General features: G+C 43.0%; 1 protein-coding gene across 2 annotated transcripts in view; it reads left to right on the top strand.

Annotated features, from left to right (window-relative positions):
- The first annotated feature begins 4,139 nt into the window (after positions 1-4,139).
- The window catches only part of SLC45A2 (solute carrier family 45 member 2), a 29,935-nt gene continuing 21,134 nt past the window's right edge, over positions 4,140-12,940 (top strand). Inside the window, exons 1-2 of one of the 2 annotated variants that reach the window (XM_077755821.1) lie at positions 4,140-4,629; positions 6,823-6,999. In XM_077755821.1, the coding sequence (XP_077611947.1) occupies positions 4,245-4,629; positions 6,823-6,999 (562 nt within the window). In that variant the 5' untranslated portion in view covers positions 4,140-4,244. The remainder of the gene's footprint in view (positions 4,630-6,822; positions 7,000-12,940) is intronic. The other variant, XM_077755822.1, reaches the window with a different exon arrangement.

Genomic DNA, 12,940 nt, shown 5'->3' on the forward strand with positions numbered 1-12,940 from the left:
GTGACATGGAACAAGGTGACCGGTTGCATCCAGGCCTCTTTTTGCACATTTTAGGCTTCAGTCACAATTACATTGCACTTTATAATTTGAAAATACTTTTACCTATGTCACATTTGGATGCCTTCAACTGCAAGTAACAATATCCAAAACATGAAACATTTTCACTCGCATACCTTGAATACAGAAGGATGTTGAGTTTTAGGGTCACCTGAAACCAGTCACCCAGACTCTATTTCCCTGCATTCTCGTGGCTCTGCCAAATTGCCATCCTCTATATACTCACTTTATCCTCAGCCTGGTAACAAGTTCTGGACCTCATACCCACACACAGGGACATCCAGAAGGAGAGATGGTCTCAGGAACGCTCAGCAAATCGTATCTTGTGTCTCCTTTGATGGAATTAAGTCCTCCACCAGTGTCTATCAGAGAAGGTAGGGTTGTCCTTGGAGAAAACCAGCCTTATTCTGGAGCTCCCCTGGACTCAGCTTTCTGGAAGCACATGGACGTGTGAGGAAGGGGTGGATTCCTCAATCCAATCCAGGTCCCATCCTGGTGGACAATGGAAGAGTGGACAATGGATGTTGGGTAGGCAGCCACAAATGTACTTTAAGTACACTATCCCAATTTCTCTTCAACAATCACTGTGGGGGGCGCCTGAGTGGCTCAGTCGGTTAAGCGCCCGACTTTGGCTCAGGTCATGATCTCATGGTTCGTGGGTTCAAGCCCCACATTGGACTCTGCCGACAGCTTAGGGCCTGGAGCCTGCTTTGGATTCTCTCTCTCTCTCTCTCTCTCTCTCTCTCTCTCTCCCCCCCTTCCTCCCTCCCTCCCTTACTTCCTCCCTCCCTCCCTCCCTCTCCTTCACCTCCTTCTCTTTCTCTCTCTGCTCGTCCCCTGCTCATGCTCTTTCTCACTCTCAGAAATAAATAAACATTAAAAAAAAAAAAAAACAATCACAGGGATAGTTGAGGCAAGTTACTTCTTTGTACAGATGAGAATACCGGGCTCAGATGGTCTTAAGCCTTCTTAGTTCACATCTCCCTTTGTGTCTGAGTAACTTTTTCATGGTACCTCTAGGCCAAAAGAAATATCTAACCAGTCCATTTATAAAGAATTAGGTCTCAACACCTTAATTATTTATGCCTTAACAACTAATTAGCTGTTCAAAAAAAGTACACATAAATTGAGAGAAAGCATTTTTTTTAATTTCATTTTTAACACTCTTACTTATGGGTCATATATGTGTTGGACACTGTGAGGCTTCTCATGCCTTGGAATCATATTGGGCACCACTACCCTCGTTTTCTGTTCCACATCTGTTTTCATAGAATACTTGCTTTTTATCATGATTGTAGGAAATCCAGCCTCACAGAAATATGTAATCATTGAAGAGATTGTAGTGCAATCTTATGTTGAAAGGGTGAACTACCTCACTGGTAGTTCATGTGGTATCTGACAGATGTTGAGTTTCACTCTGTTTAATAACTTCCAAACTTTAAATATCCCGAGGGACCCCTTTGAGTTCATTGCGGTGCCCTGGGACATCTTGGTGCACAGGACAACCAATTGAGTAGGAGAAGATATTTGCAAATGATATATCCAATAAAAGGTTACTATCCAAAATATGTAAACAATTTATACAACTCAACACCTAAAAAAGAAGTTATCCAATTAAAAGTGGGCAGAGGACCTGAATAGACCTTTTTCCAAAGAAGACAGATGGCCAACAGACACAGGACAAGATCCTCAATATCACTCATCACCAGGGAAATACAAATTAAAACCACAATGAGATAGTCACCTTATGGCTGTCAGAATGGCTAAAATCAGAAACACAGGAAGTAACAAGTGTTGGAGGGGATGTGGAGAAAAAGGAACCCTTGTGCACTGTTGGTGGGAATGCAAACTGTGCATTCAGTGCAGCCACTGAAGAAAACGGGATGGAAATTCCTCAAACTAAAAATAGAATTACCTTATGATCCAGTAATTCCACCACTTGGTATTTACACAAAGAAAACAAAAACACTAATTTGAAAAGACATATGCATCCCTATGTTTACTACAGCATTATTTATAATAGCCAAGATGTGGAAGCAACCCAGTCAAGATGGATGAAGAAGACCTATGTTTGTGTGTGTGTGTGTGTAATGGGATATTATCAATGAAAACATGAACTTTTGGGGCACCCTGGTTAGCTCAGTTGGTTAAACGTCCGACTTAAGGTCTTGATCTCATGGTTCATGAGTTCAACCCCTGCGTCAGGCTCTGTGCTGACAGCTCAGAACCTGGAGCCTGCTTCAGATTCTGTGTCCCCCTCGCTCTCTGCCCCTCCCCCACTTGCACGCGATCTCTCTTTCTCTTTCAAAAATAAGCATTAAAAAAAAATAAAAGATAAACTCCTGCCATTTGTGACAACATGGATGGAGCCATAGGGTATAATCCCAAGTGAAAAGGTCAGAGAAAGACAAATACCATGATTTCACTCCTATGTGGAATTTAAGAAACGAAGTAAAAGGGAGACAAACAACAACAAACCCAGACTTTTAAATTCAGAGAACAAACTGGTGCTTGCCAGAGAGGAGGTGGGTCGGGGGATGGGTGACCTATCAATCAGCCAGTCAATCAGGAAATTTAATATAGAGAAATACACTGGTCATAAGGATGCTGAGAATCCCAGGGGACAGTGAGGCAACCCAGATATAAGCAGCAATGGGAAGCCAAGACCACTCCTATGGGTGAGGGACAATGGGAAAGGCAGTGTTACTGGGATCCTAAAGCTAAGTTTGCTTGGTGGAAGCCAAACCCACCATGGAGATACAGCCATTATCCATCACAGATGGCTCAGGAAGGAGAAATAGAGGGAGGAAAATACCATGATCTTCTCTCCTGCCCCCAATGCCTTTCATTGGCCAAATCTACCTAGAAGCAAGGGAACCTGGGAAATGTAGTCTCATTGTTGTGGACGAAATGACACAAAGGACAAGACACACACAAAAGACAGACACAGACACAACTCCGGCCGGAGGAACAATTCTACGCAAGCCCCTCTTGCGGTTTATTTTATACCCGGTTACTGGATACAAACTGAAATCTACAACATGCATTCCTTTACCAATTAAGGGCCAGTAGCCAAACACATTTCAAGGACAGGGGGGAGCAAAGGGAGGAAGTGACCACAACATGTTTACTAAGAGGCCTGCTCACAATTCCAGCCTTCTCCTTACTTCTAAGGAGGGCATGTTCCCTCGTTTACGAGCGGACCATTAAACTTGGATATTGTGTGCAGGCCTCCTGGCAGAGCATCCTGTTTGCAGGCATGCTTTGCCCAGGCAGGGAGCCCCGTGTGCAGGCACATCCCCGCGTCCCTAACCACGCTTTCTTGTGGTCACTGTCGGGCTCCCACACTCATGGTACAGAGCATGTGAGGAGGAGCAGGGAATGGACCTGAGCAAACAGGTGGTTGACTGGCACTACAAAATGTAGTGTATGCACTTTATTCACTCAGTAATTCCTTTAGCAAATATTTATTGAGCACCTAGTAGGTGCTGGGTATCATACCAAATCTGGGGACACCACAATGATGGAAATGGACCTGATCACTGCTCTTAAAGGGACCAAAGACTAACAGAAGAAATAGAATAAACACAGAACTATCTAGTTATAAAATGTGTTAAATGCAATGAAGGAAAATATCACAGTGCTGAGACAGGCTAGAGGTTAGAGAAAGGGCTCAGTCTCCCCTGACTGTAAGTCTAGTTAGCGGATTCCTGAGGTGTGTGTGTGGATAGAAACATGTTCAGGAAAATACAGAATATTTATATCTAGAGAAAGTTTAGAAAATATTAACGTATTCATATTTGGACTTAAGACCTGCATAATACAGTTTTATTATCTCAAAGCTGTGTATGCGATTGTGTGTAATAGTGTGTGTGTATATGTGTGTGTGACAGAAACAGAGGGAGAGAGAGAACAGAAAGAACAGAGAAAGATTACTTTAGACAAACATACTAAGGAGCCAGAGGGCTCGCAGCGGCTAATCTCCCTCAAGCTTTTCTGACCCCACCCCCTTCCTCCTCATCATAACTTGTGATCTTAGAAGCATAGAAGAATTTGAGCCCCTCCCCCAGCTCGGCCATCTCTGCGGGCTGCTCAGTCAGGCTCCAAGTCAAATCCAGCTTGGGGCCGAAACCCGAGGGCTGCACAGAGGGTGGCCAGCTTGCAGGCCGGGTCCTCACCCTGTGGCCATGGGCGGCAACCTGGGGCAGCTGGACAGTCACACCTGTAAGTCCCTAGCTGAGGATGAGCCCTTTGACCCCGGGGAGCCACGCAAAAGACCCACGGGCAATCTCATCATGCACAGCATGGCCATGCTTGGCCGGGAGTTTTGCTACGCAGTGGAGGCGGCCTACGTGACCCCGGTCCTGCTCAGCGTGGGGCTGCCCCGGAGTCTGTACAGCATGGTGTGGCTCCTCAGCCCCGTCCTGGGGTTTCTGCTGCAACCCGTGGTGGGATCAGCCAGCGACCACTGCCGGGCCAGGTGGGGCCGGCGGCGACCTTACATCCTCACCCTGGGCGTCATGATGCTCCTGGGCATGGCTCTGTACCTCAACGGGGACACTGTTGTATCAGGTGAGTGGACGGCAAAGGCGGGCAGGCGGGGGAAAGGGGCCCGTTAGGCAACTCAATAGGAGTAGAATGCGGATTTCTTTACGGGACACTTAGTTGGAAATTGATTCGCTCTCCCAGGTTAAAATAAACTTCCACCTTGGAAAGATCCAGAGTCTGTAGTTGGGGAGCCTTCATTGTTAGAAACATCAGGATCCAGGGCTGCTGTTGTTTTATTGTTGTGAGGATTGCAAAGTAGGAATAATTTTTATCTGTTTTATCAAATGAAATATTTTTCCATATGTATTAATTGCAATGTTGTTTGAACTTAGGCTTTAGTTAGTACTTGGTGAAATTAACCATTTGCCAAATAATTTCATAAATACTTATAATAAATTACCTATATGTGTACATAAAAGCTAATGCTTCATAGCTTTATGTAGAAGCTCAGGGGACAGTTTTGCCCTGCAAGTTCTGGACCAAAAAAACCCTGATGGTGAGCACTTTTTCTTGCCGTTAATCAGCCACCAATTAATCAGTAATTGGTGGTAGTACATAAAAAGTTTCATCGAAAAAAGAATCATTAAAAATAATACACATTTTTGACCATTAACTCTCAGGCTAGCAGAATGGATTATAATGAGGCAGGATAATCAGTTACCATTTGTATGTATTTTTAAATTATTTTTTAAATGTTTATTTCTTTTTGAGAGAGAGAGAGAGAGACAGAATGTGAGCAGGGAAGGAACAGGGAAAGAGGGACACAGAATCTGAAGCAGGCTCCAGGCTCTGAACTGTCAGCCCAGAGCCTGATGCAGGACTTGAACCCACGAGCCATGAGATTGTTACCTGAGCTGAAGTCAGACACTTAACCGACTGAGCTGCCCAGGTGCCCATCATTTGTATATGTTTAAAAGAGGGCATAAATACACAAATTTGGTTATTTCTGCAAAATATTTACAAAAAACCCTGGTAAGTATGGTTTCCCTTAGGGAGGAGCACTAAAGGACTTTGGATGTAAAAGGTGGAATATAGGCTTATTTTCCACTTGTTTTTATACTGTAATTTTTTAAAAATGTGCATATGTTACACATTATTCTTAAGTGAAACTGAAAGCAAGGGAGCATTTTTTTTCTCTAATAGGAGATAGGGTGAATGAATTCTGGCATGTCCGCAGAGTGAATATTATTTGGCAGTTAGAAATTGTGCAGTTGCTCTCCATTAAGTAAAATGCAAAGATACGAGGAGAGTTGGTTATAGATTAACATGTTCAACACGATCCCATTAGTGCTTCTCAAAACACAGTCCTCAGACCCAAGGCACAGGGTCTCTGGAGCTGTTAGACATGCAAATGCCCAGCCTCATCTCAGACCTACTGGAGAATCATGGGAGACAGAGCCCGATAATCTGCTTTTTCTTTTTTTTTAATTAAAAACAATTTTAATGTTTATTATTGAGAGGGAAAGAGAGGCAGAATGTGAGCAGGGGACAGGCACAGAGAGAGGGAGACACAGAATCCAAAGCAGGCTCCAGGTTCTGAGCTGTCAGCCCAGAGCCCAATGCAGGGCTTGAACTCACAGACCAAGATCATGGCCTGAGCCAAAGTCAGTCATTTAGCTGACTGAGCCACCCAGGTACCCCTCTGGTTAACAAGTTGTCCAAGTGATAATTAAGGATGCTAAAGCTTGAGAAGTACCGCACTAGAGCACAGGTATACACCTTTCTCTGTATGTCTGCAAGTGCATACGGGGATATCTGAAGGATGACCATCAGTAGGGGCTGAGACGAAGCGTTTCCCCCAGCTTTTCTACATCACTGAAATGGTTTACAATAAGTGTGTATAATTTTTTACACGACTTTTTAAAAAGAGTTACGATATAACTTGGTGCTTTTTGTATATCCCCATCACCACTATCTAATTGCACCACATTTTCATCACCCCCAAAAGAAACCTAGTAACCATTAGCATTCCCTCCTTGCCCACCATGCATAAGCAACGCCTCAATCTACTTCCTATCTCTATAGATCTACCCTTTCTGGCACTCACTTGTATCATTTTTAAAACCTGAAAAAATGGCGAAGCTATGTTTATTTGGAAAAGCAAAGCAAAATGAAAGCAAAGGAAGGTAATTTGATGACAGGACATTTTGTTGGAAACAAAAAATGCAAATCATCCTAAACCCAGATTTAGGTGATGTATGTTTATTTCCTTTTTAGCTTTGATTGCTGATCCAAGGAGGAAGCTGATTTGGGCCATAACCATCACCATGATAGGTGTAGTTCTCTTTGATTTTGCTGCTGACTTCATTGACGGGCCCATCAAAGCCTACTTATTTGATGTCTGTTCCCACGAGGATAAGGAGAGGGGTCTCCACTACCATGCCCTCTTCACAGGTAGGGAATATTCCAGAAAGTCTCTCCTTAAGTTCCCCAGACGGGGAGGCGCTTCTGCTGAAGCCATCCAGTGTCTATGCGTGTCAGAGTTTCTGAATGAATGGATCTGTTGATGGACCGCTCCCATCACGAGGGCTCTTTCTTTCAGTGCATTTTTCTAAACAAATCAGCTTGTGACCAGGCTATGGTTTTTTGCAAAGGAAGTTTACATAAGAGCTTTCTGAAAAGTCATTTGTGGAGACATTTACAACTGCAGTGAAAAGGGGCCTTGTGCACTTTACTTTTTGGTGTGTTTGTTTGTTTTTGTTTTTTGTTTTAAATCAGTAAGGTAGCATCAGCATTACCTCAGAGCTGGTTAAAAATGCAGCTTGCTGGGCCTCTCTTCCAGTTATTTTGACTCAGAGGGTTTGAGGTGAGGCCCAGAAGTCTGCATTTCTGTGGCAAGTGTCCTAACAACTGCATCTTAAAACAAAAATAGAAACAAACCAAGCAAATGGAAAAAAATTCGACATGCCCTAGAGATTTCTTCATTATATATAAAGAGTTGGCATTTCCTCAACCTCCTGGTTTGAAAAAAGGCCATGCCAGAAGGACAATGGGGGGCTCTCTTCAATTCTTGGGGCTATCATCAGTCTCCTTTGGTTGCTGTTGGATCATTCATTTACAGCATAGCTAGCAAGGTTCAAATCCATTAGTAGAGCACTGGTCAGGCCTGTTCTGGGACTGGGAGGTGGAGGGGTCATCCCTAAGATTACATCATGATCCTGGCCTGGGAGTGTTTTTATATCTAGTGGGGGCAGAGCTCTATCAGTCCACCTTAGGTGATGTCCTTATGGCCCAGCCAGCATATTTATTTCATGGTTTGTCATGAAATGTTCTGTCTCCGTTCGTGGCCAGGTAGGTCTCATGAGAAGCAGGATCTTGAGTTTTGTTCCGTTTATTTTCCACAGCCAAGAGCACGGAAGCCATGGGCTCAATATTTGATGTTTGAGCAAACGTCTAAATGGTGAACTCTGGAAGAAAGGGTGCTGCCCAGCCAAGAGAGTAGCTCCTCCTTGCTTCAGGGAAGATGGAGGAGCAGGAGTGGCCCATCTGTCAGTGGCCCCTGGCTACCCTGTCTGCAGCTAGAGGGTCCCACAAGAGAGATTCAAACTGCATTCTCCTAACGTAAACTCCATAATTCCTTCTGCTTGATCATAATTTGCTGAAAAATAATTACAATTCGGGAGACTCTTTGGCTCCTGAACCTGACACGTTGAGAGCTTTATTGCTCTAAAGTACTTTGGGCAACGGGGCCACCCTTTCCCAGCTGCCCAGTTTATGTCAGTGTTAGTCTTGCCCAAACAGTCTCTGCTTTGTTTCCTCGGATCTTAGAAGACTGAACTTGGTACTTGGGGAACTTTTCAAAGGCTAACACATGGTAGTATTTCTGTAAGTCTGAGAAAATATCTTGAGGTTTTCTGTTGATATTAGTGTATGGTGGTCTCAGCAAATATGGTATAATTTTCAAATTACCTTGGTTCAGGCTCCCACTACATCTTGTCTGAGCATTAGTACTTTTTCCTTAACTGTCTCTCTAGCCTCTAATCTCTTCTTGTTCCAACTGAACAAAACACACCCTCCAGATTCATACTCCTAAAAGAAAACTATGACCAGGGCACTCTCCCATCCAGTCATCTGGAGTGGCTCCCCATCTGCCTACTGGGTAAAGAACAAATTCCTAGGCAGGATTCAAGACTCCCCATAATCTGTTTCCATCCTACTCTTCAATCTTTACTTCCCATTACTTCCTCCACATTTTCTGTGCTTTGAACAATTTCCCAACATGCTCCTAGGGGCAGAGGCCAGGTCTGTTTTACTCACTGCATCCCTCACGCCTTCAATACAGCCTGGCATATCATACCTGCTCAAAATAAATATTAATGGAACAAACAAAGGAGCTTGCCCTTCCTGTTCCAACTTCTGAGTCTCTTCCTCCTGCTGAAATTCCCTTCCCCTTTTCTCCCTTTGGAAATCAAAGCTGCTTGGAAACTTTCCACCCCTTTCCTGGGGAGAAGACCCCCTCTCTTCTAAATTGCAGGCAAAAACTTCTAACTTGGTCAAGGACTCCACCCCAAAACTGATTAAAGCAAAAGTATCAAGTAGATGAACATAGACGTATGAACAAGGTGGGTGACTCCAAAAGAAAGAGATGGTGAGATTACAGTTCATCTCATACGTATCCTGAACTTCATTGCCCTTGGCACCCATGTCATCTGCTTGGGCTGCCATACAGAATACCACAGACTGGGTGCTTAAACAACAGAAATTATGTTCTCACACGTCTGAAGGCTAGAAGTCCAAGAACAAGGTGATGGCAGACTTGGCTTCTGGTGAGACCTCTCCTCTTGGTCTGCACTTGGCCATCTTCTCCCTCTGTCTTCACATGGCCTTTCCTCTGTGCACACATTCCTGGTGTCTCTTCCTCTTCTTACGAGGATTTCAGTCCTATGGGTTATGGCCCCAGCCCTATGACCTCAATTAACCTTAATTACCTCCTTAAAGTCCTTATCTCCAAATATAGTTACATTGGGGTCTAGAACTTTGACATATGTCTCTTTTAAGGAAGAAAGCAAAGCTTTTCTAGAATTTGCACAGACTTCTGCTTGTTTCTCATTGGGCAGAATTAGGCCACAGAATTGGAAAAGTGAGGGTTTAGGGCAGGGGTGGGAGAAGCAGATCCTCTCTATTTGGGTAGGAGGAAAGGGTAATTATTTTTGAATAGGCCAAAGCTGGTAGCTATTACATAGAATCTAAGCAGAATTAAATATTAATCTAATGAGAACAATTAAAGGCCAAGACTTTTGTAAGAGCTTTCAAAGTTCAATCTACTAAGGAATTATACTTTAACATTATACTTCAGTTCACAATTTTACCTGATCGTATTTACTATAGTACTGTTCACAGTCTCCCCTGTATTATAATTCAGTGTGTATTTATCTTTCTCTTTTATAAGATTTTATAAAAGGCACGATTTATAAAAACATGAGGGTTTAGTTCCCTATGGCTTCTAACCTGTTGCACTGTTGACAGCAGGTACTTAGAAATGTTAGTTATGTACAAGGGGACTCTTGGCTTCATAGCCTTGCTTACTCTTCATTCCATTTTATATCAGGTTAAACTGTATGGAAAATTGCATCAATCAGATGAATATGCTCATTTAGTCACCTTGCTTTGTCTCCTGATCAACACTGAACTCTGAATCCCAGAGAAATGTTTCTAATTATAGACGGACTCCTGAGGGCGTGGGGATAGATCGAAGCAAGTTTTTTTCTTATTAGAAAAACATAGCTTAAAAGATCTTCCTCTTCTAAAACAGTACAGTGAAGTCTTGCCTTGTTTAAAGCATATATTCTATTTTTTTTAATGTTTTATTTATTTCTAGGAGAGAGAGAGAGAGAGACAGCGTGAGCAGGGGAGGGTCAGAGAGAGAGGGAGTTACAGACTCTGAAACAGGCTCCAGACTCTGAGCTCGCAGTCAGCACAGAGCCCGATGCGGGGCTCGAACCCATGAACCGCAAGATCATGACCTAAACGAAAGTCGGACGCTTAACCGACTAAGCCACCCAGGCACCCCTAAAGCATATATTCTAAAGTCCCTGCCTAAGTGATAATCATAGAGAGTCTACATTATTCATGAATATCTTTCAGATCACACATAAAATACAGTATGCCTTTTTGCCTTGTTTGTGTGCACAGACCTGCATAGTGATGGATATACATATAAATATATCTGCAGAAACATCTCCTCTGTAATGTTTACTGCTGTACATGGGCTCAGTGAATGAGATAGAAGATAGGATCATCTGTATTATTTACAATGTTAATCTTTTCTCTTTCCGTTCCCCCCCACCCCCTTTATTTTGAGAGAGAAAGAGAGAGAGAGCAGGGGAGGAGCAGAGGGAGAGGGAGAGAGAGAGAATCTTAAGCAGGCCTTACATCAAGCACAGAGCTGGATGTGGAGCTTGATCTCACGACTGTGAGATCAAGACCTGAGCTGAAATCAAGAGTCAGATGCTTAACCAACTAAGCCACCCAGGTGCCCCATCTCCCCTTCTTTTCAAAGTGTGAATATTAACTGCCAAATGCCCAGTTAAACATGAATGTGTGACCCTGCTACAGTGTCCTTGCTCCAAATGGAAGACCACATTGGAAAACAGAGTCAAAAATAACAAGCAGTGCATTATCATACTGCTCTGTTTTTGCATACAAGCCAGACCTCCTGAATGTACATGAACTTGGCAAAGGGATATCTGTAGCATACTGCTTGCATCAAAGCATTTTATAATAAAGGCATGTTCAGTGTCAGAGCCCATCTTGGTTTTCATTATCAGCAAGACATTGTTCACCCAAGGAATCCAATCATCCGAGTAAATCGAAATCCTTCTTATTTATTTCAGAGCTATTTATTTCATTTTAGCCCAGGCCCAACAATTCCAAATGCTTTGCAAAAAAAAGTCAAAGAATTTGTTGCCAAAATATTTCCCAGCATATTTCTGACTTTTTTTTTTTTTTTTTTTTAAAGCAAAGACTCTACTGGCTCCCAGGGGAACTTTATAATCCCCCAGCTTCTTCTGTCTCTTATATTTAAAGGTAACTAACTTTCCTCTCCCTCCATCCCTGACATATGTGGTGGATTTCATGGATTCACCCTTGTCCTGCACCCTATGCCTTCACCTCTGGGCCTGCAGAAACCACATTCACGAGTAGAGAATTCCTTCTTTGTGTCAGAGTCCTTCTAACTAAGCATATACCTGCTAAATTGAACGTAAGGCCTTGCTACCTTTAGCAATTAGCTCTATCTGGCAGTGGGTGGCCAGGGCAAAGCATGATGGGAAAGGTTGTCCTGTTTCAAATCCTGGCCCTGTTTCTTAACTGCTGAGTGCCTTTAGTATTTCTGAACTTTGGTTTCCTCACAGGGTTGTGAATCTTCTCACAATGTCAGCTATTAATATCCTGCCCAATGCCCAGAGCAAGGAATCATTTAAAAGGATCAAACACCAAATTTCTATTTTTAGTTCATTTTTTCTGTTTCTACCGGGCTTGTAGAACCTATCAAAAGTTTATTTGTGGTGTCTCAGAGAGGAACTTGCCCGCAAGTACATCTTTGGAAGAAGGATGGGTAGCTCATGAAGCACAACCTCTTTTGACTTTTCTAGTTTTTTAATACTTCAGGTTACAAATGCCCTGGTTAAGAGTAATTTAGGACTAAGAAAAGACTTAAAAATGAAGTTTAGACATGGGCTCCTATGAGCAACCTCTCACACAAGTGGAAAAGATGCTGTGTTCCATGTTAGAGTCTATTTGAACGGGTTCTCCTTGGTGAGTAATTGCCGCATGAGTGGTTTTTTGTGCCAGCTGGGTTCCGTTTGAAGTTTCCATCACTCGCGAACTTTCACATCTCCTCAGTCACTTACCTTGGAAAGGATGTGGCTAGAGCATAAGCCAAGGACACAGGAATTTCAGCTTTGTGGGTAGCATGGATGATTCAGAGCAAAACAGTTAATGTCTCCAAATTGCCATTTCTTTTCCATTCAAGTGTGAGCAACACACCTCTCAAAGAGCAGATTAGAAAGCAGATTAGAGAAAGAAACACCTGAGGGGATTTTTCTTTGGCTGTGTCTTCTCTTTTGAAAGCTCTTCCCCCAGGTACCAAATCAGCCTGGCTCCTTTCCAGATCACATAGCCCCTCCTCTGTGATGTGCTTATCATTACCTGACTATGTTATTTATTCATTTGTTTATTGTGTGCTTTATGCTTCTGTAACTAACCTGTAAACTTTCTGAGGACAGAAACATTATCTTTTTTATTCATTGCTATAGCACCAGTCCTTAGAATAGCTTCTGAAATATGCTCAAGAAATATTGGTGGGACAAACATTCTATTTTAGCATCTTCATTGT

This window comes from Crocuta crocuta, unplaced genomic scaffold (assembly GCF_008692635.1).
Source record: "Crocuta crocuta isolate KB4526 unplaced genomic scaffold, BGI_CrCroc_1.0 scaffold222, whole genome shotgun sequence".
In the NCBI taxonomy this organism is placed as follows: domain Eukaryota; kingdom Metazoa; phylum Chordata; class Mammalia; order Carnivora; family Hyaenidae; genus Crocuta; species Crocuta crocuta.